Raw genomic sequence first — 27,263 nt, 5'->3', positions numbered from 1 at the left:
AACAGTACATATCACAAAGTAAGCACGAATAAATATTTGTTGAATTATATACATAAATCAAGCAGGGTCTCTGAGAGCAAGTTTGGGCCCCAGTGGGGGGAAAAAACAAAGGTTACTGGCCCAGTCATTTCATGTTCCCTAATAAGGACTAGGTAAAAATATTTACATGAGATTTATATTGATAGACAACACAGTTGGACCTTGGGCCCCATTCCAGACATCACGGTCCTAGTGATTTGAACTGGTTTCTTTCCTTATCAGCCATAAAGTCTAGTGTCATTACTTAGAATCTGCTTCTCCAAGCTAATTTAGAACTAACTTACTTTTCACTGTGTTTTTTTTTTTCTATTTGAAGCAATACTTCACTAGAGATTTAACTGAGTAACGTAAAAGTATATCAGAGGGAGTACTAGTCCCAGTGACAAATTTTACTTTCACAGAGAATAAACTCATGACCTTAACCAGCTGTGTGGATTAATGGTGGGTTTTGATTATTTACGGCAATATGTTCTCCATGTTTGACATGGATGATCAAATATTAACTTTTTTCTTTATGTGATGTATTTTGTCATGGTACATTCATGATAAAAGATTATGCTTTTATGCAGCTTGCACATTAAAGTCATGCAAAATTACCATCGAGTCCCAGACTTATTACAGCACCTTTTCATTTTCTTATTATTAAAAAAGAAAAAAACATTTTCTGAATATCATTTCACAGTGGGTGATATTCATTGTATGTTAAATTGTACAGAGGTTTAGTTGGGAGGGGAAAAGTCACTTACTAAAGGAGAAATCAGAATAAGAAATAGGTTATCTGTATCATTTCATTTTGAAACCTACAAATATCTTGTTCATTTCAGGTTATGAAAGAGCAGGAACAGTACATTGCAACTCAGTACAAGGAGGCCATAGATTTGGAGCAAGAATTGAGACTAACCCGGGAACAGGTGCAGAGCTCTCATATGGAAGTGGTGGAGGCTCGTCGTCAACAAGTCCAAGCACAGAGAGAAATAGAAAGGCTCTCAAATGAGCTGGAGGAAATAAAGCAACTTTCCAAAGAAAAAGTAATCCCTCTGTTAAATAATTTTACCTTACTAAAAATCTTAAGAATTTTAGCATTCACTTTTTTGAACTGTAGAATATAGTTTTTGCAAAAATTAGTTGTATTGCCCAACAATGTGAATGTAGTTAATGCCCTTGAATTGTACACTTAAAAATGGTTGAAGTGGTAAATTTTATGGTATGTGTATTTTACCAAATTTTCAAAGAAAAAAAACTGTTATATTTAGTGTAGCTTTGTAATATAATTAGGAAGACCCTTGGAACTGAGTTTTGGCCAAACTAATTAGTTCTCAATAAATTGAGTTATAAAGTACTTTTAGACTTTCAAGTGATTTAAGCTATCACTTGAAGAAAAATAAAGCTAGTAAATCTTTTTCGAGTAAAAGTTTCTACATTTGTAGCCACTCTTATAAATGAAAATTAACAATTTAAATTTATAACTGTTATGAAACATCTTGTTCAGAACCCTTGGGGAGGCAAAGTGCTTTTAAAAAGCAAGAGCACTAATATAGATTGTATTTCCCCAGTATTTGGTAGAAGGTTAACAAGTTGGCTTAAAAATATTTAGATTGGTATACTTGGGTTATTACTTAGACTTTGAGAAAAATGTGCTTATAGGCGTTGTAGAAAAGTTCTTGTGATTTTTTTCTTCCTATTAAGGTTACTAATTCAATATAGGAATTGAGTTAAAGTATTTTTATGTTCAATTTTGGTTAACCGAACAATGTTTTTATTCATATTTCTGGATGGTTAGGTTAATAAAGAATATATAGGGAATATTTATTAGACTGTCTTGGGCATTTGGGGCTTTAGTAGGAAAAGGGAAACTATCTACTTTTGTCTCATTTCTGTCCTTATCATTAGTATCTAAGTATAGTACAATTGATTTTATCTGATAAGCTAAGCTCAGTTAATCAAAAAAGTGGTGAACATGGGGAATTTTAAAAATGACTATTTAAAATGATATATTTTAACCCCAAATTTAAATATACGTTCATGTGTTAATCTTTTAATGTGGAACCAAATCTTGGTTCTTTGTGTATGGTTAGGGTCATTTGATGATAACAGTTCTACCTAGTCTTCCTTACATAAACCATTCGCATATTCCATCATGTATACTTTCCAATTTTAGTTTCTTTAAAGTGGAAGAAGAATTAAAAGACATTTGTAAATCAATCATAGTATAGCATCTCATATTTTTTATGGAGTTTCCCACAGTATTTTACAACTATCTTGACTGCTTCTAGGTAATAAATTTTTGTGACCTACTCATTGAACTGTTTCAAAGCATGTAACTTAGTTTTCATATAAAAACTTTCCTTTTGCATGCATATTTCATCAATGCTCATAATGTATAACAAAATTACATAATTACAATCACAAGCACAACTAGCATAAATAAGTTTGGATAAATACATAGCTGACTCTCGATAAACAAAAGGCATACCTGGTGAGCAAAACTGTGTGGGCATTCCTAAGAGTAGACTGTTATCTGCCAGAGTTCAGCATGCTGTGGTTATTAGTTTATTTTACAGAGAGCATTGGTTAGTGAACTTCTATTATATATGATAAATAATATACTAATACTCTCCCATTACTAGTCTCTTAAATGTCTAGATTTTAAAGTGTACCATTTAATAAGTTAACTTTGTATATGAATGTTTATATAATATTATAAAAGATTAAAAGTACTTCCATAAATGCACTAGATAAGTTTAGCTATAATAACCAAATAAACACGTTATATAGCCTTTACTTAATATGTCATTTTTAAGGAAGCTCATGGAAACCATTTAGCTGAAGAATTGGGGGCTTCTCAAGTACGTGAAGCTCATTTAGAAGCAAGAATGCAAGCAGAAATCAAGAAATTGTCAGCAGAAGTAGAGTCTCTCAAAGAAGCTTATCATATGGAGGTAAAGAAAAATTAAATTTATTCTATTACTCCCTTCTAATGTGGGTTGACCTATCTGGACGAAGGTATAAGTCTCTCTCTTAAATATTCATTATAGAATAATACATTGTGATCTCCATTTCTGGCAGCCTAAACATATAACTTACACTTTGTATCCAGTGAACTAATATACTGTGGGGTTAAGAGCTGGAATTCTTGAGCCAGGGAGTCTGGTTCCAAATCTCAGCTCAGCATTTAGCACTTATGTGACTTTGGGCAATTAACTTAATCTATCTAAAATGGATATAATGTATCTATCTCATAGAACTGTGTTGAGGATTAAATGAATTAATATAGTTAAAGTGCTTACACCAGAGCCTGGCACATCATCATCATCATTGGTTATAAAATAACACTTGCCAAAACTAACTGGAGGGGCCAGGCCGGTGGCATTGTGGTTAAGTTGGCATGCTCCACTTTAGGGACCTAGGGAGTGTGGGTACAGATCCCAGGCACACACCTACCCACCACTCATCAAGCCATGCTGTGGCAGCGTCCCACATACAGAAAATAGAGGAAGATTGGCACAGATGTTAGCTCAGCAACAATCTTCCTCACCAAAACAAAACAAAAAACAATCGGAGGTATTTAACAACTAATGTAAGCAGTTTCATGTGATGTGAGTCTATAATGTTTTGTATTTTCCAACATTTGTTCTGATTGTAAGTTAGATAGGCAATACCAGAACCTGTTACTTTGCCTTTTATCTATCAATATGTCCTGAGCTTTTATAGAAATGGGCATAGAGAAATAGCATTTCTTGTCTTTTTAAAAACTATGTTTGAAGATATTATCCAAAATTTATATATGGAATCTAAATGAATTAAGTTTTAATAAAGCATTTTTCTATATGGCAACGGTTGCCAACACATTTATATTAAACTCCTTTCAAGAGAGTGTAGTAACATCTTCATGAGGGATTGTTTGGGTTTGTGGTCACCATATCTTGCTTAAGTGCATTTAGATTCAGATCTCTTTGAAAACTTTGTGTCTACTAAACAAAATACATTTGCAAGCTAAATTTAATCCTCAGGCCGAGAGATTACAGCCTTTGGCTTTTAGAGACAAATGTGAATGCTGTTGGATTCAGCATAATTATTTAATTGATATTAGTTGCTCAACTTAGTGACCATCATTAATAATTAGTCCATCTCAGGTGTTTGCCAGCAACCACTCATTACACTTTTATTATATGGTCTCTATTCTACTTTTACTTTTAATTATCCAATTTTTTACTTTTAGTTATGTAAGCCACCTAAATTGTTTATAAGTAGATAGTACATAGAATGAATTGTAAAAAATGGTTTTAGTATTGCTGTTTAATATTTCATACTAATATTTTATATATATGATGTAAAAGTGTGTAATATGGGCACATGTACAGGGGCTGCAGGGGGTGGCATTGAGGCCTGTCAGGAGTGAAGGCACCCACCACAACTCTTTTCCAGCCAGGCCCAAACATGCCGATCTTGTGAACCCCGTGGTCGAACAGCTGTTTGACCCATTCAAACAGAAGGATGAAAACTCCACATAGGAACACCATGTGAATGGAAGAGACCTTTTATTATGCAAACAGTACAGCACTCTGAACAGACACTAAAAACAGCTCTCATCTCAAAGAACCCAGCCCTTGTGTCACAGTATGAGAAGTCAGGTGCTGGGGAAGAGTGTTTGATGAATGAAGCCTTCCAGCCAGACAGTGATCTTGGACCCATTACCTTGCATTCATAGTCAGATTTGGATCATCTCCCATCTTGAGGCCCCCCAAGACCTTAAACAGTTTTTCAGTGATCCTTACAGAAAAACACCCTCTCCAGAGAAATGTAGTATTTCTAGACACTGCATTGGATCTCTAAGAAACACCAGAATTATCAGTGAAGAATACATTAAATGGCTGAAAGGCTACTATGAAGCATATTTCTATGGCTTGACAGTAAAACTTATGGAACTGGGTCCTGTTTCTGCAATGAGGTGTTAGAGTGGACAGTAACACATAAGACCCACAAATTCAGGCAGTTCTTAAAAGAGAAGAAACCTAAAGATGCCTTCTGTGTTGTGGGAAAACAATGGTTGAGCTTTACCAAAGAGACCACTAGAATTTTGTCTTTGAACACACCCCTTTGACAGATGGTGTGGGGATATTAGCTTTGCCGCGTATGGCAATTTTTATAGCTCATGCTATGAAGGCAAAGTAAAGAAGCTGCAGAAAATATCTTCAAGTGACTCTTCGATTTTTGATAAGTATTACATTCCTGAAGTGACTAGTGTTTTGCTGCTTCGATCCTGTAAGACTTGACCTATGAGATTGGACACAGATTTGGACTTTGACACTGCCAGTGGCTTGCATGCCTAACATAAGGCTTCAGCCACTTGGAAGAAGCTGCCTGGAGCCCCCTAAACCTTTGTCCTATCTGTTTACACAAGTTGCAGTGTGCTATTGGTTTCAACCTTACAGAAAGATAGAAAGTGCTGGTGAGGTAGATTGACAAACCTGCTGACAAAGCTGGAGTCCCTGAGAAACGTAGTGAGGATAATGTGAATTTGCCAAAACCTGTTGAAGCCTTTAAGGAATGGAAAGAATGGATAATAAAATGCCTTGCTGTTCTCTAAAAATAAAGACCTTCAAATAGTGATTAAAATAAATACTTGCACGTTAAAAAAAAAAGTAATATGTTTTTCTCCTTTTTGTTACTTGACAAAGTTGTATTTTGAAAGTGTGTATGTTGTTTGAATATAAAAATGATAGAATATATCCTTGAAGTAAGAGAGGTAGAAAAAGGATCAATAATTTTTATCAGTATTTTTAAAATACGGGTTTCAGAATTGTGAGAAAAGTCACTTAATAATAATTGTAATACTCCTGATTTTTTTTGTTGAGAATGAGAATTTTAAAAACTATTGTGAAAAATTCAAAAGTAAAGAGAATGGTATAAATCCTCCCGTATATATTATTCAACTTCAGTAATTATCAACTCATGTCTAATTTTACTTCGTTTATAAGTATGTTGACCATTTCTTTTACCTAAAAGGGAATACTAGAATGAAAAAGGGTGCTGTTAGTAACTACACCAAGGCACTAGGCATGAAACCCAGACAGTCGTAGGCAAACTGGGAACTATGGTCACTGATATCTTTAAGCTCGCTCGCTTCCCTTCTTCCCCTCCCCTACATATCACATATTATTTGGAAGCAAATCCCAGACCCATTGTTTCATCAGTAAACATTTCAGTAAACATCTCTAAAAGGTAAGGGCCATTTTTTAAAAATCTAACCACAATACTGTTATCACATCACACCTAAAAATTGACAGTAATTCCTTAATATCATCACATATCCAATCATTGTTTGTATTTCCCCAATTGCCGCAAAAATGTCTTTATAGTTGATTTGTTAAAATTAGGATCCAAAATCAGTCCATTGTATTTGGTTAACAGTTCTTAAGTAAATTTAAGACTTTAGATTTCTTCTCCCCCTTTTTCCCTCTAGTAAATTATTTTTCAAGAAATCAAATGTTTGTAACTATAAAAAAAATTACTTTCATTTAAGTGGAAAGTATTAGAACGTTGAAACCAAGCCCACCCTATTTTCTTTCTTTCTTCTTTACCTTTTCCATTTTGGGGCTATATAGATGATTTCACATCAGGAGAACCATGCAAAGTGGAAGATTTCTGCTGATTCTCAAAAGTCTTCTGTTCAGCAACTAAATGAACAGTTAGAGAAGGCAAAACTGGAATTAGAAGAAGCTCAGGACACTGTAAGCGATTTGCATCAACAAGTCCAAGACAGGAATGAAGTAATTGAAGCTACTAATGAAGCATTACTTATTAAAGTAAGTAAACAAATGAAAGTACATAAAGCATATCCATAAAAGAGTTAGTTTATGACTTATTTTCCCATGCTTGTAGTTTGTAGGAGACTGTATGACCGAATATTGACCTGTTTGAATAGAAAGCATTTTATTTAGGAGACATTGAATTGGGGAATTATTAATAAGATGGATATCATATTAGCACAGGAGAAATAATTTGTAAATGTTGAAACAAAGGTTTTTTTAATCTTTTTTTTAGAGAGAGGTAAGAACATTTAAGTTCTACTCTTTTAGCAAATTTCAGTTTATACAATACAGTGTTACCAACTGTAGTTACCATGTTATACATTAGATCCTCAGACTATTCTTCTTAGAGCTGAAAAGTTGTACCCTTTTACCAACCTCTCCTCTTTCCCCTCCCTCCCCAGCCTCTGGCAACCACTTTTCTACTTGCTGTTTCTGAGTTTGGCTCTTTTTTTATCCCTAAGATTCCACATACAAGTGATACTATGCAGTATTTGTCTTTCTCTGTTTATTTCACTTAGTGTAATACCCTCAAGGTTCGTCCATGTTGTCCCAAACAGCACTGTATATTTCATTGTATGTATACACATTGTATATCTACATATACGTTATATGTAGATATACACCACATCCTCTTTATCCATTGATCTGTTGATAGACACTTAGGTTGCTTCCTTGTTTTGGCTATTGTAATAATGCTGCAGTGAACATGGGAGTGCAGATATCTCTTCAGTATCCTTTTTCATTCCTTTGGAATATATACCCAGAAGTGAAATTGCTGGATCATGTGGTAGTTCTGTTTTTAATTTTTGAGGAACCTCCACACCATTCTCCATAGTGTCTGCACCAATTTACATGCCCACCAAAAGTGCATAAATGTTCCCTTTCTCCATGTCCTCATCAACACTTATTATTTCTTGTCTTTTTGAGGATAGCCATTCTAACAAGCATGGGGTAATATTTCCTTGTGGTTTTGATTTGTATTTCCCTGATGATTAGTGATGTTGAGCACCTTTTTATGTACCTGTTGGCCCTTTGTATGTCTATTCAGTTCCTCTACCCATTTTCCAATTGGATTGTTTGGATTTTTACTGAGTTGAATGAGTTCTTTATGTATTTTGGATATTAATCCCTTATCAAATATATGATTTGCAAATATTTTCTCTCATTCAATAGGTTGCCTTTTCATTTTGTTGATGGTTCTGTTGCTGTGCGGAAGATTTTAGTTTGCTATAATCCCTCTTGTTTATTTTTGCCTTTGTTGCCTTTGCTTTTGGTGTCAAATCCAAAAAATCATTGCCACGTATTATGTTAAGGAGTTTGCTCCTGTTTTTTCTTGCAGAAGTTTTGTGGCTTCAGGTCTTAAATTTAAATTTTAATCCATTTTGAGTTGATTTCTGTGTATGGTATAAGATAGTGATCCAGTTTCTTTCTTTTGCATCTGGCTGTCCAATTTTCCCAGTACCATTTATTGAAGATACTATCTATTGAAGATGTATATTCTTGCTTCTTTGTTATAAATTAATTGGCTGTATATGCATGGGATTATTTCTGGGCAATCTATTCTGTTCCATTGATCTGTATGTCCATTTCTATGCCAGTACCATACCGTTTTGATTACTATAGGTTTGTAATATAGTTTGAAATCTGGAAGTATGATGCCTCCAGCTTTGTTCTTTCTCAAGATTGCTTTGGCTATTCAGGGTGTTTTGTGGTTCCATACAAATTTTAGAATTTTTTTCTTCTATTTCTGTGAAAGATGCCATTGGAATTTTGATAGAAGTTGAATTGAATCTGTAGATCACTTTGGGTAGTATGGACATTTTCACAATATTAATTCTTCCAATCTGTGAACATGGAATATCCTTCTATTTATTTGTGTTTTCTTCAATTTCTTTCAGTGTCTTACAGTTTTCAGTGTGCAGATTTTTCACCTCCTTAGTTAAATTTATTCTTAAGTGTTTTATTTTTTTTAAGTCAGTTGTAAATGGGATGGTTTTCTTAATTTCTCTTTCTGATAGTTCATTACTACTATATAGAAATGCAACTGATTTTTGTATATTGATTTTGTATCCTGCAACTTTACTGACTTCTTTTAGAAGTTTTTAAGTTCAACTACTTAGGAAATTGCCAAAATATTGGCAAAATAATAGCAATTCTTAAATCAACCATAGATACAGAAATCTGAGAATGTGCACCATGATTAGCCAATATACCAGTCAGAAAATAGAATTCCTTTGTTTTCTGACAGTAGCTCTCAAAGTCAATGTCAACTGGCTCTAAAGTCTAGCCTGAAGAGGAGTTAAGGAGGATAGAGAGAAAGAAGAAAAGGTAATAGAAGAACAGAAGCTGGCATAACTGTAACAATTAGAAGTAGCTATAAATGATGGAAAGCAATTCCATTGACAGCAGCTGTAAATGACAGAGAACAGAAACAGAAGTGAGACAGAAGAGAAGTAAGAACAGTATTGGAGGCAACTGATCTTTCCAGCTCACTTCCTTTAGCACCCTCACAAGTACCCGCGTACTTGAGGGCAACTGGGGCAAGGGCAAAGCTAAGACCATTTTCTGAGAGCCCTAAAAGCATCAGTATATTATGGCACACTGCAGTCATGATCACAACAGTGACCTTCTTTGAGCCTTAAGAAAAAGTTGAATTATGTTTAATGTATTCAGGATGCTAAATTTCACTGTAAAATTAGGTGTTAAACTGTAAGTTAAATGGAATCCTACTTATCTGAGAAAGCACTTTTCTCAATTATGAGTAGATAACATACAAGAGTGCTTTTAAAAAGTCCAACTGCACACAACCCTGTGTGTGTCAACTTGATAGCTACTTTATTGTGATTATAAGAATGTGAATACAAGACTTACTACAAAAAATTGGCACACTAACCACTTGTAAATCAAGTTTATCTAGATAAAGTAGTATAAAGACATCAGAGAGCTGAAATATGCATGTTCAACTTTCATTTTGTAATGCACACTGTGGTTATGACAGTTTTAGTTATTAGCACAGAATTTTTAGAAAGAATAGAAACGATCAGATTAAAAGTGACTAATTTAGGAATATATACCGTATGGATACCTGTAAGAAAAAGAGAATATATTTGAGTACTACACATATTATTTAACTTTTAAAGTTAAAATGTCTTCTCTTCATTCATTTTTTTAGGCTTTATGGTTTTTCAGTGTATACGGTCTCATTCTTAGGATCCCAAAGTTAGATCAGAGCACCCAAATGAAGGACATGGAAAAATTATAGAAATGAGAAGTTTAGTTAATAAGGATTGATTTTTTAAATATTATTAATCATTTCCTTAAAGTTTTTTCTTTGAAAACTTTCTAGTGTAATAAACTTTCTTGTAATGAGGACATATAAGCAGAGTAGCTTATATACATTTATTTCTTATTACAAATTCTGAAGGGAGTCGTTTTTTGTATGTATATATGTTAGATTAACAAAAGTTAGTGTACTTTTATACTTTTGCAGAGAAATTTTTAGATGTAGGATTTCAGTCTTGAATAGAAATTGATACTGTCATTAATACTAAAAAAGAAAAGAAATCTGTAAGGAAAAGCTACTTTTCATGGAATTCCTTAGTATAGTTTAAATATATTTGAAGTGAACATATGTAATTGTCCCAAAATGAAGGGTTTAAACAGAGCTTGGAAAACTCTCATGAGTTGTTATAAAAAGAATTCCCGTTTTGGGATGAAGGCTGACTTAGATGACTTCTAAGAGTCCATGATTTTCTAAGTTATTCATTTAACAAAAATGTATTTAGCACCTACTATGTACCAATTTCTCTATAGGAATCAGAATTAACCAGATTACAAGCCAAAATTTCTGGACGTGAAAGGGCAGAAGACATCAAGTTTCTACTAGCCCCATTTACATCTCCAACAGAAATTACTCCTGGCATTCAAGAACCAAAATTTTCTAAACCTTCTCATACAGCTTTTTTCAAGAGTAAAAAACTACGCCGCTCTATTAGTGCCAGTGACCTTAGTTTCAAAACTCATAGTGATGAAGATCTTTCTGAAGAATTACTACAGGACTTAAAAAAAATGCAATTAGAACAACCTTCAACATTAGAAGAAAGCCAGAAAGATCTGACTTCTATCCAGTCGGACTCATTTAAACCTCTCACATATGACCTAGAAGATGATAGTTCTGAGAAAAATGACTTCAGTACTCTTAGTGGAATGCTAAGATACATAAACAAAGAAGTGAGACTGTTAAAAAAGTCTTCAATGCAGACAGGTGCTGGTTTGACTCAGGTATGTATTTCATGCATTAGAAGTTATAATTTGTCTCCAATCAATATCATGTTATAACTTGTAGAAAAATACATGTATTTAAATGAAGCATGCCATTAGGTGATGTACACAATTATTGAAGGTACAAAAAAAATTCATTCAAAGTTGCAGTGCTTTTACCTCAACAAGTAGACTTGAAAATTTAGCTTTCAAAATAAACTTTTGTTAAAATACCCTATATATTTGATTAAATATAATCTCTATATTTGATTAAAGAACTAATTTTACCTCATATTAGGAAAATATTTTGAACTCTAGAATAGTGGAAAATGTTTTTGGAGCTCCAAAATTAGTTATGTTCCTGGAAACCATTCTAGTTAAGAATTAAGGTAACCTTTGTTTTGGTCATAGACTTCCAAGTGGCTCAGAATATCTCATTCGCATGACTTACCTATTCCCATTATTCTTTAGGCGTATCATTGTGAATAAGCAACTTTATCCCTACTACATACCTTACAGTTACTCAACATTGTTTATAAGCATTTAATCTTTTTTTTTGCATACAGGAATAAACTGTCTCTTCTGGGTAATGTCAGCTTTCTTCAAAAGCCTATTTGCTTCATTTCCAAAACATGAAATTAAGTTTGGTGGCCTAAAAAATTTTTTAAGTGTTTTTAGAATGGACCCAAGACAAAAACTGTTGGAGCTTCTTTTCATTTCTTCACATCCTTCCTTACATTAAAAGGAGCTTAGGGGTTGGCCTGTAGTGATTAGGTTTGCTTGCTCTGCTTCGGTGGCTGGGGTTCGGGGGTTCAGATCCTGGATGTGGACCTACACACCGCTCATCAAGCCATGCTGTGGTGGCATCCCACATGCAAAATAGAGGGAGATTGGCACAGATGTTAGCTCAGCAGCAATCTTCCTCACCAAAAAAAAAAAAAAAAAGAGCTTAGTTCACTGTAAAGAGGACAGCATAGGTAGACTTGGAACTCACCTACTTCCATGGACACAACAAATTTACGACTACTCTTCGAACAATTTTGCCTGAGAGAGAACTGAAAGTGGATAAAAAAAAAAAAACCCACAACAAGGGGCAGTGCTGACTGAGGTGGGAGAGGCAGAAATTCCTTTCTGAAGACAAAAAAGCCACCTTCTGGCACTGACACTTCCCAGCCGGCCGTCTGGGGACCATCTTAAGGTATGAAGCCTTCCCTGGAGCAGTGGGAGATCTCAGCAGAGAAGTGTTACCACAGTGAGCAGCTTTTGGACTCTGCACAACAGAGACAAGTGGCATAATATCTGGCTTTGCTGGCTATTAACTGTAATGAGTAATACCCCCAGAAAAGCTATTGGTCATAGAAGGGAAAAAGCCTGCTCTTAAAAGGCCCATGCACAAATTCACCTGTTTTGGAAAGCCACCTAAAATCACTGGAAAGAAAGGTACACAGTTTGGTGAAAAGAGACTCACTTGATAGGCTCTGACTGCATCTCGGTGAGAGGTAAGACCTCCCCAGGGACTGAGACATTGGCAGTAGCCATTACTGTGACCTAGTACAGACATGCTGACACAGACACTGGCAGATGGCACTGGAGTTCTTCCCTTGGCCTGTTAGCCCAGGGTCTGCCCCACCTGCTAGAGCACTGATTTAATCCAGCTCAGCCAAGGCAGGCAGCCCAGCCAAGGGATTGGCCCTACCTACCAGCAAGCCCTCAGGCAACTTACGGGCCCACATAAGTAGGGGGCCTGGAACCTCTGCAGCAGGGCAAGTGGGTCTGCCTCCATAGGGCAGGGCATGCACAAAGGGCAAGCCTGCATTAGCAGAGTGTGTGAGGCCTATGCAGTGAGGCAACCAGGTTGGCTTCAGTCGGTCGGGGCACGTGCACAGGGCAGAACTGTATTGACAGGGTATGTGGCCCTGCAGGTGGTGGGGCTTGTCAGCTGCAGCAGACTTGTACTTCTCAAACAGCCACCTAGGGGATTGGCTTCACATTCCAAAACCTGAAACAATTGGGTGCTCCCATGCCTGGGGCCAGCCCCACTCAGCTGCAATCCTGAGTAAGCTGACAACAGCCTGTGGGCCAGAGGCCTGTAGCAATTGTAAGCCCCTGAGCCTAGCAACCAGCCAAGCTGGGGGCCTAATCACTTAACAGAAAAACTGCAACTTGACTGTGCTATTTGACCTTGCAGCCAACTGTGCTGGGGCTTCCCAGGCCCAGTTAAGTGCCTGAAGGGCCACATGCAGCTGAGCATTACAACCAGCTGGCCGGGGGGACAGCCTAGTCTCCCCTAACATCTTCAGCAAGAGCAACCCTGCCACAACAGAAGGACACATGTAGCCCACACAGGGGATACTCCTGGAACATTTGAAACTGGTGACAAGAGGGAAGCACACTGTGGGGCCTCATAAGGCGTCACTTACAGAAGGCCACCTCTCCAAGATAGGAAGACATAACAGACCTACCTAATACATAGATATAAGCACAGAAAAAGAGGCAAAATGAGGAGACAAAGGAATATGTTCCATGTAAGGGAACAGAACAAAATCCCAGAAAAAGAACTAAATGAAAAAGAGATAAGCAATCTACCTGACAAAGAGTACAAACTAAAAGTCATAAAGATGATCACTGATCTTGGGAAAAGAATGGATGAACTCAGTGAGAACTCCAAAAAAGAATGGGAAATATAAAAAAAGAACCAATCAGAAATGAAGAATACAATACTGGAAATGAAAAATTCTCTAGAGGAACTCAACAGCAGAGGAGATGGTACAGAAGAACGGATCAATGAGCTGGATGAAAGACTAGAGGAAACCACCCAAGCTGAACAGATAAAAGATTAAAAAGAATGAGGACAGGCAAAGGGACCTCTGGGACAACATCAACCACACTAACATGTGTATTACAGCTGTCCCAGAAGGAGAAGAGGGAGACAAAGGGGCAGAGAAGCTATTTGAAGAAATAATAGCTGAAAACTTTCCTAACCTAAGGAAGGAAACAGACATCCAGGTATAGGAAACACAGCACTAAACAAGATAAACCTAAAGAGGCCCATACCAAGACACATTGTAATTAAAATGTCAAGAATTAAAGATAAAAAGAGAATCCCAAAAGCTGCAAGAGAAAGGCAACAAGTTACATACAAGGGAAACCCCATAAGGCTATCAGCTGACTTCTCAGCAGAAACCTTACAGGCTAGAAGGGAGTGGCATGGTATATTTAAAGTGCTGAAAGGAAAAAACCGACAGCTGAGGGGCTGGCCCCGTGGCCGAGTGGTTAAGTTTGTGCGCTCTGCTTTGGTGGCCAGGGGTTTCGCCGGTTTGGATCCCAGGTGTGGACATGGCACTGCTCCTCAGGCCATGCTGAGGTGACATCCCACGTAGCACAGCCAGAGGCACTCACAACTAGAATATACAACCATGTACTAGGGGGCTTCGGGGAGAATGACAAAAAAAAAAACCCCCTACAGCCAAGAATACTCTCCGGGGCAAGGTTATCATTCAGAATGGAAGGAGATATATAAAGAGTTTCCCAGACAAGCAAAAACTGAAGGAGTTTATCACCAAGAAACCAGCCTTACAAGAAATGCTAAAGGGACTCATTTAGGTGGAAAAGAAGAGAGCACAAATAGGAATAAAAAATTATCTTAAAAAAAGCAATAAAGTCACTGGTAAAGGCCAATATACAGTAAAGGTAGCAATTCAACCACCTATGAAGCTAATATGAAGGTCAAAAGACAGAAGCACTAAAATTGTCTATTTCCACAATAAGAGAGTAACGGATACACATGCACAGAAAAAGAGGTGAGATAGGGTATCCAAAACATAAAATATGGGAGGAGGAGAGTAAAAGAATAGAGCTATTAGCAAGAGGTCAAACTAAAGAGATCATCAACTTAATTTAGATTGCTATATATGTAGGTTATTATATATGGACCTCATGGTAATCATAAACCAGAGACCTGTAATAAATACACAAAAAATTAAGAGAAAGGAACCCAAACATAATACTAAATAAATCCACCAAACCACAAAGGAAGAGAGCAAGAGAAGAAGAAAGGAACAGAGGAGAACTACTAAAACACCCAGAGAAAAACTAACAAAATGACAATAAGTACATTCTTATCAATAGCTACTTTAAATGTCAACAGACTAAATGCTCCAATCAAAAGGCATAGGGGGGCCAGTGGGTTAAAAAATCAAGACTCATATGTATGCTGCATACAAGAGACGCACATCAGACCTAAAGACACTCACAAACTGAAAGTGAAAGGACGGATAAAGATACTCCATGTAAATGGCAAAGAAAAGAACGCTGATGTAGCAGCACTTATATCAGAGAAAATAGTCTTTAAAACAAAAACTGTAACAAGACACAAGGGCACTACATAATGGTAAAGGGAACAATCCAACAAGAGGATATAATGCTTGTAAATATTTATGCACCCAACGTAGGAGCACCTAAATATGTAAAGCAATTATTGACAGATGTAAAAGGAGAAATAGACAGTAACACAATAATAGTAGATGACTTAAACACTCCACTTACACCAATGAATAGATCGTCCAAACAGAAGATTAATAAGGAAACGTTGGCCTTAAATGACACATTAGACCATAGTAGGTATATACAGAACATTCCATCCAAAATCCACAGAATGCACATTCTTTTCAAATGCTTGTGGAACATTCTCCAGAATGGATCACATATTAGACCATAACACATGTCTCAATAAGTTTAAGAAGATTGAAATAATGCCAAGCATCTTTTCTGGCCACAGCAGTGTGAAACTAGAAATCAACTACAGGAAGAAAATTTAAAAAGCCACAAAAATGTAGAGATTAAACAAAATGCTACTAAACAACGAGTAGGTCAACAAAGAAATCAAAAAATACCTGGAGACAAATGAAAATGAAAATACAATATGCCAAAATGCATGGGATACAGCAAAAGCAGTTCTAAGAGAGTAGTTTATGGCAATACAGGCCTACCTCAACAAACAAGAGAAAGCTCAAATAATCTAACAGTGCTACTAAAGGAACTGGTAAAAGAAGAACAAACAAAGCCCAAAATCAGTGAAAGAAAGGAAATAATGAAAATCAGAGCAGAAATAAATGAAATACAGACTTAAAAAGCAACAGAAAAATTCAGTGAAACTAAGAGCTGGTTCTTTGAAAAGATAAACAAAATTGACAACATTTAGTTAGACTCACCAAGTGAAAAAGAGAGAAGGCTCAAATAAATAAAATCAGAAATGAAAGAGGAGAAATTACAGGAGACACCTCAGAAATACAAAAGATTATAAGAGAATACTATGAAAAGCTATATGCCAACAAATTGGATAATCTAGAAGAAATGGGTAAATTCTTAGAATCATACAACCTTCCAAAACTGGGTCAAGAAGAAGTAGAGAATTTGAGTAGACCAATCACCAGTAAGGAGATTGAAACAGTAATCAAAAACCTCCCAAAAGGTAAAAAAAAGTCCAGGACCAGATGGCTTCCCTGGTGAATTCTACCAAACATCCAAAGAAGACTTAATACCTATCCTACTCAAACTCTTGCAAAAAGTTTAAGAGGTGGGGAAGCTTCCTAACTCATTCTATGAAGCCAACATTACCCTGATACCAAAACTAGGCAAGGACAACACAAAAAAAGAAAATTACAGGCCAATATCACTGATGAACATTGATGCAAAAACCCTCAAAAAAAAAAATACTAGCAAATCGAATACAACAATGCATTAAAAAGATCATACACCATGATCAAGTGGGATTTATTCCAAGGATGCAAGAATGGTTCAACATTTGCAAATCAGTCAACATGATATACCACATTAACAAAATGAAGCATAAAAGCACATGATCATCTCAGTAGATGCAGAGAAAGCATTTGATAAGATACAGCATCCGTTTATGATAAAACCTCTTAATAAAATGGGTATAGAAGAAAAGTACCTCAACATAGTAAAGGCCATATGTGACAAACCCACAGCTAATATCATTCTTAATGGGGAAAAACTGAAAGCTATCCCTTTTGGAACAGGAACTAGACAAAGATGCCTACTTTCACCATTCTTATTTAACATAGTATTGGAAGTCCTAGCCAGAGCTATCAGGCAAGAAAAAGAAATAAAAGGATCCAAATTGGAAAGGAAGGAGTAAAACTGTCACTATTTGCAGATGACATGATTTTATATGTAGAAAACCCTAAAGAATTCACCAAAAAACTTTTAGAATAATAAATGAATATGGTAAAGTTGCAAGATACAAAATCAACATACAAAAGTCAGTTGCATTTCTATACACTAACAATGAAGTAGCAGAAAGAGAAATTCAGAATACAATCCCCTTTATGATTGCAACCAAAGAATAAAATACCTAGGAATAAATTTAACCAAGGAGGTGAAAGGCCTGTGCACTGAAAACTATAAAACGTTGTTGAAAGCAATAGAAGACACAAACAAATGGAAAGATATTCCATGTTCTTGGATTGGAAGAATTAACATAGTTAAAAAGTCCATACTTCCTAAGGCCATGTACATATTCAGTGCAATCCCTATCAAAGTTCCAATGACATTTTTCACAGAAATAGAACAAATAATCCTAAAATTTGTGTGGAATGACAAAAGACCCCAAATAGCCAAAGAAATCCTGAGAAAAAAGAACAAAGCTCGAGGTATCACACTCCCTGACTTCAAAATATACTACAAAGCTATAGTAGTCAAAACAGCATGGTACTGGCACAAAAACAGACGGACAGATCAATGGAACAGAATTGAGACCCCAGAAATAAACCCACACATCTATGGACAGCTAATTTTCGACAAGGGAGCCAAGAACATATAATGGAGAAAGGAGAGTCTCTTCTATAAATGGTATTGAGAAAACTGGACAGCCACATGCAAAAGAATGAAAGTAGACCGTTATCTTACACCATACCCAAATATTAACTCAAAATGGATTAAAGACTTGAATGTAAGACCTGAAACTATGAAACTTCTAAAAGAAAACATAGGCAGCACACTCTTCGACATCTGTCTTAGTAGCATATTGTCAAATACCATGTCTGACTGGGCAAGAGAAACAATAGAAAAAATAAACAAATGAGACTACATCAAGCTAAAAAAGTTCTGCACTGCAAAGGAAGCCATCAACAAAACAAAAAGACAACTTAACAGTTGGAAGAAGATATTTGGAAACTGTATATCTGATAAGGGGTTACTATCCAAAATATATAAAGAACTCATCATCTCAACAACAAAAAGCCTAACTCAATTAAAAAAGAACAAAATGTCTGAACAGAGATTTCTCCAAAGACGATATACAGATGGCAACAGGCATGTGAAAAGATGTTCAACATCACTAACTATCAGGGAAATGCAAAATCAAAACTACAGTGAGATATCATCTCATGCCTGTCAGAATGGCTATAATTAACAAGACAGGAAATAACAAGTGTTGGAGAGGATGTGGAGAAAAGGGAACTCTCATATACTGCTTGTGGGAGTGCAAACTGGTGCAGCCTCTATGGAAAATAGTATGGAGATTCCTCAAAAATTTAAGAATAGAACTACCATATGATCCAGCTATTCCACTGCTGCGTATTTATCCAAAGAACATGAAAACACAAATGCGTAAAGATACATGCACCCCTATGTTCATTGAAGCATTATTCACAATAGCCAAGACTTGGGAGCAACCTAGGTGCCCATCAAGGGACGAATTGATAAAGAAGGGGTGGTATATATACTCAATGGAATACTAAGGCATAAAAAAGGGGAAATCTAGCCATTAGTGACAACATGGATGGACTTAGAAGGTATTATGCTAAGCGAAATAAGTCAGAGGGACAAAGTCAAATACCATAAAATCTCACTCATAAATACAAGATGAAAACGACAACAAACACATAGAGACAGAAATTGGATGGGTGGCTACCAGAGGGGAAGTGAGGAGGGAAGAGAGTGAAAGGGGTGATTAGGCACGTGTGTGGTGATGGATTGTAATTAGTCTTTGGGTGGTGAATGTGATATAACCTACACAGAAATTGAAATATAATGATGTACACCCGAAATTTATATAATGTTACAAACCGATGTTACCGCAATAAAAAACTAACAATAATAAAAATAAATAATAACAAGAGTTTAACTTACTATTTATAAGCAGAAAACTGTATAAGTATAGCAATATTCTTATTGGTAAAACTAAATGTGTACATTATGAAATTTCAAGTGTATAGCAAACAAGGCAGATGGTATAATAAACAAGGCAATCTTCTATAAAGCCTGATAAAATTAGTTTTCATCTAATCTTTAAAACTACAGTTGTGGTTACTGTGTATTATTTATTGAGCCATTTGATTCATTCAGAATCTATTGAGCATCCACTATATACCATACACAGGGATTATAGACATAAAAATGAGCAAGACCCTATCCAAACCGAGCTTACATTTTAGTGAGCAGACCATCAATAAACAAGTAACTATACATATGCTCTAATGCCAGGTGGAAATAAGTGTTATGAAGAAAAGCTAGCTGGTAAGAGGATACAGTGTGACAGGGGTACTATTTTAGATTTGGTGGTCAGGGAAGGCTTCACAAGAAGGTGACATTTGATCAGAATCCTGTAGGAAGTACGGAAGTCCCAAGATCTAGAGGAGGAGCAATGGAGGAAAGGGAGCAACAGGTACTAAAGTCCTGACGTGGCAGCATGCCTGGCATGTTGAAAAAGCTGCTAGGAGGTGTGTGGCTGGTTTGATGTAAACAAGAGGAAGAATGATAGGAGATGAGGTAAGAGATGATGCTTGAGGTGGGATAGTGGGTGGGGTGTGGGTGCCCTAGCAGTCTTGTAGCTTTTGTAAGAACTTTGGATTTTATTTGAAGTATGATGGGAAGCTATTAGAGAGTTCTGTTTAGAGAAGTGACATCATCTGATTTATGGTTTTAAAGGATCACTTTGGCTGCTTTATGAAGAATTGATGATAAAGGGACAATAGCAGAGACCATCTAGGAGGCTACTTGTAATGATCCAGGCAATTTTGGATAGGCAGGAGGATAGATGTGGAAGTGTTGAGAATGGTTCAATTTCTGGATATGTTTTGAAGGTAAAGCCAAGAGAATTTGCTGTAGGTTTTGAGTGAAATAGAAGTCAAGGAAGACTCCAAAGATTTTGGCCAGAGTAATTGAGCGAAGAGTTGGCCAGAGTAACTGAGTATTTGCTGAGACGGGAATCCTATAAGATGAGCAGATTTGGAGGCATGCAAAGAATCAAGAGTTTCATTTTAAATATATTGAATTTGAGATTTCTATTAGATATTCAAGAGGAGATGATGAATGATTGGATGTATGAGAGTGAAGTATAAATTTAGATATCATCAGCATATAGATGGTAGTTAAAGGCGTAATGCTGGGAATTAGTGGAAGGAGAAAAAATAAGTCCAAAACCTAAGCCTAATTTAGTAAGGCTAAATAATTTTTAGCATTCAGGAAGTTGAAAATCCAATAAAGTTAACTGAGAAGTAAACAATGAGATAGGAGAAAAATTAGGAGAGTATTATACCACATAGGCCAAGTGAAAACTCACAAAAGATCATACATGCACACAATTTTGAATACAGTTTCAAGGAGTTCACAGACTTTAAGAACTCTTATTTTGAATTAGAGCAGTGGAGGTGCCATGAATACTGATAATTAGCTAATTCACAGTTTATTAGGAAATTATAAGAAGTATTATTTATATCCATCTTATTTCAAAAAAGGAAAAGTAGTTTATAAAATATGGTCTGTATACCATACAATAAGATGAAAAATAAGAATTGAGAACATCAGCTATAGGGAAAACAATTAAAGATGGAGGAAAACAAGATGAAGCAGAGGTACATGTAAATACATAGAGACATGGTAACATTTTCAAATTCCTGGCCCAAGTAAAGACCAAGATGTGACAAGATATTTGACTTGTGTTTTTAGAATCTCCTGGGCCTTTTCCCTTTAGTTTTCTACCTCTCCATGTTGTGGTACTTCTTTGTGCAAATATTTTTCTTTTGTCTTTTTCATTTTCTGCTTTATTTTTTCTCTCTTCTCGCTTTTTCATTGACTTTTTTCCATGTAGCCCTTCGTCTGTCTTCCTTACTGTGCCCTCATTTGAACCATAATGTGACAGTAAGATCTAAATATCTTATTCTTGTTGTGTTCCCTGTTTTTGTTTTTTATATCAGTTTAGTGTAACCTTGCACTCCTTCCCACCCCACCCCCACCAGAATTAGTTGCTTTTTACATCTGCGTGGTCCATTATTGACTTTTTAGGATTCATGTTTTTCAATTTACTAAATATTTTCCACTCTTGCTTTAAATTTGCTCTTGATTATTATAGTGGACTTTAATGCTAAGTAAATATAAGAATATTTCAAATATTAATCTATTATTTTGCATTATTCCAGGGAGAAAATTTGTAATTAAAAGAAGATTTTGATGTGATGAAAAAAATGGAGTTTTTGGTACTGTCCTGTGTTTACTTATTATATGTAGTTCATTCTTCATAGAAGCTGTTATTTTATTGCTTTTGAATAAATTTTATATTTCAATATTTTTAAAGAAAGGTCTTTCTTCTAAAGCTTACTTGTACTTTGTGAAAATTAATTCATTTTATTCATTATTTTTGGTTTAAACTTGCCACTTTCCTTGTCTTTGTTTTTATGTAAAAATCATTGTTAAAACACATAGTAAGTACATTGAGTAATTTATGTTTTCAATCAGACTGCCCTATTATTTGCTTATTTTTCTAGTAATACTTTATTTTTTAAATAAGTAATATGAATTTAGAAGTCATTCTGCCACATGTTCATAATCGTACTAATAATGGCTGGCTTTTTTTGAGTAAAGTTTACCATTTATTGAGCGCTCTTCTAGGCACTTTATATTTGTTAACTCATTTAATCTACATAACAATCTTGTGAAGTAGGTACTATTATTATTCCTGTTTTACAGGTGGAATTGTGTAACATAATGACACAAATATGCGTTCCAAAGCAATTGGTTTGTTGTAAGTATCAAGAGATGGACTTTGGGTTAGTGACTCCATTTACACATGGTCAGCTTTATGGTAGAATAAAATAATGCAGCAAAATTAAGATGACATATTTAAACCTTCAAATTTAAAAATCTCTCAAGAGTTCAGATTTGATGTCATTAGACCAAATATTTAATTTGTAAGTGAATATAAATGTATCCTTAGAAAATAATATGGAGTTAACCTTTTCTAATAAACATTAAAGCCATTAATATCTTGACAGTACCATTTGAACAACACTAATTCAGAGTTGTAATTATTTGTCAGGAGCTGAATAAAGTTATCTCTTTACTGCTACCTACTAGTGACTTAACTCGAAGAGTTAATCACTGAGTCAGTCTCCTTAGCTAGCACCCTTATTTCCTTTTCCCTGTCTTTTTACCTTGTGCTATGTGTTCTTGTTCATAGACTAGCGACCATTACTGAGTAGAGTCACAATGTACATCTGACTCCTTTATAAATTTATAGTTTCCAGTCTGAGTTGGACTCTTCACAATGTTTGACAAACTTTAAAGTTTTCCTTTTAGCTTCCTCATTACAGGTATATTAATATTTATTGTTATTTTCAACTGCTCCTTTTGCTGAATCTTCCCTACTCTCAAGAGATAATGTAGCCACATCATAGGAGATCTTCAAGTCCAATCTCCCTCAATTTCCTTCATCTTTCTAGTCCTGCTTATGCCAGTGTGCATTCGTATTTTCTTCCCTCCTATCTCAGAAAGGCCTGTTTTTCTACAAGGCTAATTCTTCTATTTGTGCACTAAATTTCATTCCTTCTCTTCAACCCTAGGATTAAGTATCCCACTTCTTATCCTATATCCATCCCTTTGACTTCTTCTGTTCATATAAACATGTTAAAATCCCTTCCCTGGCCTTAATAATAACAACAACAGCAACAAAAACTCCACCTTTATACTGCTTACTGCTCAAGAAAATGCTGTTTCTCCTTATCGTGCATACTTATTATTTGTTTGCTCTTTTCCACATCCCACTGGATTCATATAGTCACAATAGGAATAGCTATGTTATGCTCTAATCTGTTAGCCTCTGTAATCCCTGGCTACAGTTGATTCATCCAGGGTTAGAGACTTAGTTTAAGCAAGGCCAGAGTCCTCTCTTAGGAATTTTGAAACTAGAACTGAGAACAAACTAACTCCACTATCTGTTTGCATTCCTGCACTGTAATATACAAAGCTTTAGAGCTTTTGATAGCCATGTTCCTACCATGTGGGTCAAAGAAGCAATGCAACTGGTCTGGAAAAAGAAGGAGAGAAAATGAAGCAAAGCTACGGAGAGGAACAAGAAAAAGAAGACTGCTGATTCCTGGTTCCACATGTTTTTGAGACGCAGCCACATTATTGACCTTGCATTCTGAGACACCACAATATTCTTATAGTAAGCCCTTTTCTTAAGCTAGTTCAAATTGGATTTCTATCACTTGCAAGCAAAAAAGCCCTAACTGATGTACTTTGTCTTTTCTTTGGCACCAAATTTCTTAGAAAAACTAGTCTAGACTCCCTCTTTTACTCTTTACTTGCCATTCAATCCTTAACCTGATACAATCTCACTTCCACTCTAACTATTCTGTTGCCACACCCAGTGCACTATTTTCCTTCTTTATTTTGTTTAATTTTTCACAGCATTTTACATTGTTTACCAGCTCTCCTTTGATATTCTTTATGTGACTCCAGAACACTGTTAGTCTTTCCTGATTCTCCTTTTAAAAACAAATAGCTAACCTTTACATAATGCTTACTGTATGCCAAGTAGTGTTATAAACACTTTACAAATGTTAATTCATTTAATCTTCACAACAACCCTCTGAGGAACTATTTTGCAAGGAGGTCATGCAACACAGCACTATATTACCACATAACGTAGATAGAAAATAGTTCACTGGGGAAAGCTTACAAGGAGCATAGTAGTAGAATGTGTACAATCCCCCAAGCTCTCATCCCACAGCTTAGGTCAGGCATAGACTACAGGCACCATAATCAAAGTTCCAGTAGAGAGGAACCCTGCCTCCATAATATTCTACATGTTTATTATTAATAGAGAATGGCTGCAATGGGGCTGAGTGGAGAGGAGATACCAGAAATAGCATAATGCTGAGGAATGTTGGAGTTCTGGCCCAGCCACAGAAGAGGAAACTTGCTGAGCACCTCATGCATGCAAGGTCACACTTTAGGTATAAGGACTAAGCCTTAGGATAGAGGTACACCATAGAACTGAATCAAAACCAAAATAGACCCCCTAGCAAAGGATAAAACCAAGCCTGAGGGGATCAAGAGGATCTGCCAATAATTTAATTCAGCATCCTTTAAAGGAAGGGAAAATAATCTGAAACTCCAGTATCACTATTATATATCAGCCACAATGTCCAACATACAATTTTTAAAAAATTACTAGACATGAGAAGAAATAGAAAAATACGACCCATAACCTAGAGAAAAGTCAGTCAATAGAAACCAAACCCAAGATAACCTAGACGTTAGAATTAGCATACAAGGACTGTACAGCAACTATGGTAAATACTTTTGAGGATTTAAAAGAAAAGACGTACATAATGAAAGAAAAGATGGAGAGGAATCTCAGCAGACAAATAGAAGATATAAATGAGCCAAATGGAAATTCTAGAATCAAAACATACAATATCTGAAATAAAAAATTACTAGTACAGGGCCCAGCCCCATGGCTGGGTTGTTAAAGTTCCAGGCACTCCGCTTTGGCGGCTTGGGTTTGTGGGTTCAGATCCTGGGTGCAGACCTACTCCACTCACCAGCCATGCTGTGGAAGTGTCCTACATACAAAAAGTGGAGGAGGATTGGCATAGATGTTGGCTTGGGCCTTATCTTCCTCAGGCAAAAGAAGAGTGGGCTTGGCAGCGGCTGTTAACTCAGGGCAAATTTTCCTCAGCAAATGAAAGTAATAATAAATAAAAGATAACTTCTGCTCTTTGTTCTTTCTGAATGTCAACATAACTTTAACCAACTAAAGAGGGTAAATATTCACTACCAGCTTAACCTTTAAGATATGTTAATAGAGTGATATTTTAGATTCATGGCAGCATGCTAAATACCCTTTAAAATTAAAAGTAGTCATTCATAAACTTCTACACTTCCGCCAGAAAATGAAAGCTACTTTCTAAGTAACACAGTATAAATGTTGTTGAATACTGAATAATACTGAATAATAATCAGTAAACTTTAAACATGAGAATTCTGTGTGAAAGCATATGAATGTGTGTATGTATTTGTATTTATATAAATATATGTATATCAACTATATATTTATAATTTGTAGGCAGAAATGGTGGGGGTAAATTATTTGGAGAAAATACTTTTTTTTTGGAAGGTAGAGATGACATGTGGAGGAAGGTGTGACAAACCAAAGGAAGAGAATAAACCAAGACTCTATGCAAGAATCAGTATTTTTCAATATGAACAAAAAGTACATGCATCTTTTCACTAGATTTGTCAATTTCAAAATTAACTAACAAATTTCATCTTAAAATTTCAGAAATTAATCTATAAATTTAACCTAAATATTGGATAGTGTCATATTAGTCATATCGATATTGTAATGACAAAACCCTGCATCAAGCGTTTTATGGCAATATTTCCTCGTATGAATGACCCCATCTTACTTTGTTTCACTTTACATATTTAAAAAGTGTTCAGTTTAGTGCTAACAGTTGGGAAGAGCACCACAAGTTTTGTTAAAATTTTCCTTCCTCTTGTTTGCCCCCTACGTATTACACTTCAGATCGCTCTTCTCATCTTCTCATTGATTCACTTATTCCCTCAACTTGACAAACAATTACAAGGCATTTATGATTTACAAGACAAGCTCTCTAGGTTTGAATAGGTGTCCAATTTACCGGGAAGCCAAAACTAAACAAGTAATTACACAATCAATTATTTACTACTGTAAAGAGAGAAGGAAGGGGGAATGGGGTGGGTGGGAGGGCATGTGAAGACCATGCTCTGCAGAGGGAGAAGCAAGTATGAAGGGCCTGAACTGGGAAAAGAAAAGGGTCTTTTTAAGTAAATAAATGAAAGCCAGTGAGACTGAAACATTAGAGGTAACCTGGTCGAGATTGTAAAGAGCTTGCAGTTGTACTATGGGTTTACGTCTTTATCCTAACAGCAAGGGGAAACCACTGAAGATGTTCAAGCAGTGAAGGATACAGCAGATTTACGTTTCTGAGGCACATCAGTCAAGTCTTAATAAAGCCAGGAGGCATCCACTTCTTAATCATTAGACTGAGAACAGTCATGTCAATGTATGAATAGGTACCGATTTGATGTCTTTACCAGAAATTAACTCGAGATAGCATTAGTTAGAATTATATAACTCTAGGTTATAGGTGTTAATCAAAAAATTATTAAAAGTACACTATAAGAATAGAATTAAAAGGAAATGTCTCTCTCCCATTTTCATATTTTCCATATGTATTAAGCACATACTAAATCACTTAGAATAAGACTAGAGGAGGAAGAAATAACTTTCAATCTCCTCCCCGCCTCCCCCCGACCACCTCCGGCCCCGTTCCCTGTGCATTCCCTGTGGCAGCATTCCTTGTGGCAACGGGATGCTCTTGTGGTTTCCAGCAGCCTCCAAAAATTTTCTTCTTGGCTGCATTGGTAGGCAGCTCTCATGTTCCGCTGAGTGGCCTCCAGCAAGCCTCTTCTTCACGGCAGGGCAGACGGGGATGGCGAGCCTGTATCTGCAGCAACTGAACCACCTCCTCCGAGGAATGAATCTCAGCTTTGGGAGAGCGGGGAGAAGGAGAAGGGGCTCCCTAAATTCTGAGTTATTCACAGTCCAAATTTCCCTCAGTCCTAGGAGTGGCAGCATATCAAATTTGCCCTGTGGGAATCACTTCTGTGGTTACCGTCTCCTGACTAGAGCCTGACTGATACAAGTGCAAAATGTAGTAAAAGCAATAAACAGCCATTGTTTGAGGGAAGTTTAAAAGTTGGAAAATACGGGGGAAAAAAGCATCAATATTAACAAGTGGAATCATAGCAGGTTATTTTTAACTTTTAATTTTTCTTTTTCTGTATCATTATACACTC

The 27,263-nt window shown here is 36.0% G+C and overlaps 1 protein-coding gene and 1 pseudogene across 9 annotated transcripts in view; both read left to right on the top strand.

Annotated features, from left to right (window-relative positions):
- CCDC18 (coiled-coil domain containing 18) overlaps positions 1-22,394 on the top strand; it is a 101,022-nt gene extending 78,628 nt beyond the window's left edge. For 6 of the 9 annotated variants that reach the window (XM_070592630.1, XM_070592626.1, XM_070592628.1 and 3 more), the window contains 5 exons: positions 864-1,067; positions 2,841-2,978; positions 6,645-6,845; positions 10,665-11,132; positions 21,554-22,394. In XM_070592630.1, the coding sequence (XP_070448731.1) occupies positions 864-1,067; positions 2,841-2,978; positions 6,645-6,845; positions 10,665-11,132; positions 21,554-21,568 (1,026 nt within the window). In that variant the 3' untranslated portion in view covers positions 21,569-22,394. The remainder of the gene's footprint in view (positions 1-863; positions 1,068-2,840; positions 2,979-6,644; positions 6,846-10,664; positions 11,133-21,553) is intronic. The other 3 variants (XM_070592627.1, XM_070592634.1, XM_070592633.1) reach the window with 3 other exon arrangements.
- LOC103541852 (archaemetzincin-2 pseudogene) lies at positions 4,568-5,725 on the top strand (annotated as a pseudogene).
- Positions 22,395-27,263: the final 4,869 nt, after the last annotated feature.

The sequence above is a fragment of the Equus przewalskii genome, chromosome 24 (assembly GCF_037783145.1).
Source record: "Equus przewalskii isolate Varuska chromosome 24, EquPr2, whole genome shotgun sequence".
NCBI lineage: Eukaryota > Metazoa > Chordata > Mammalia > Perissodactyla > Equidae > Equus > Equus przewalskii.
This window is presented reverse-complemented; position numbering and strand designations above follow the sequence as displayed.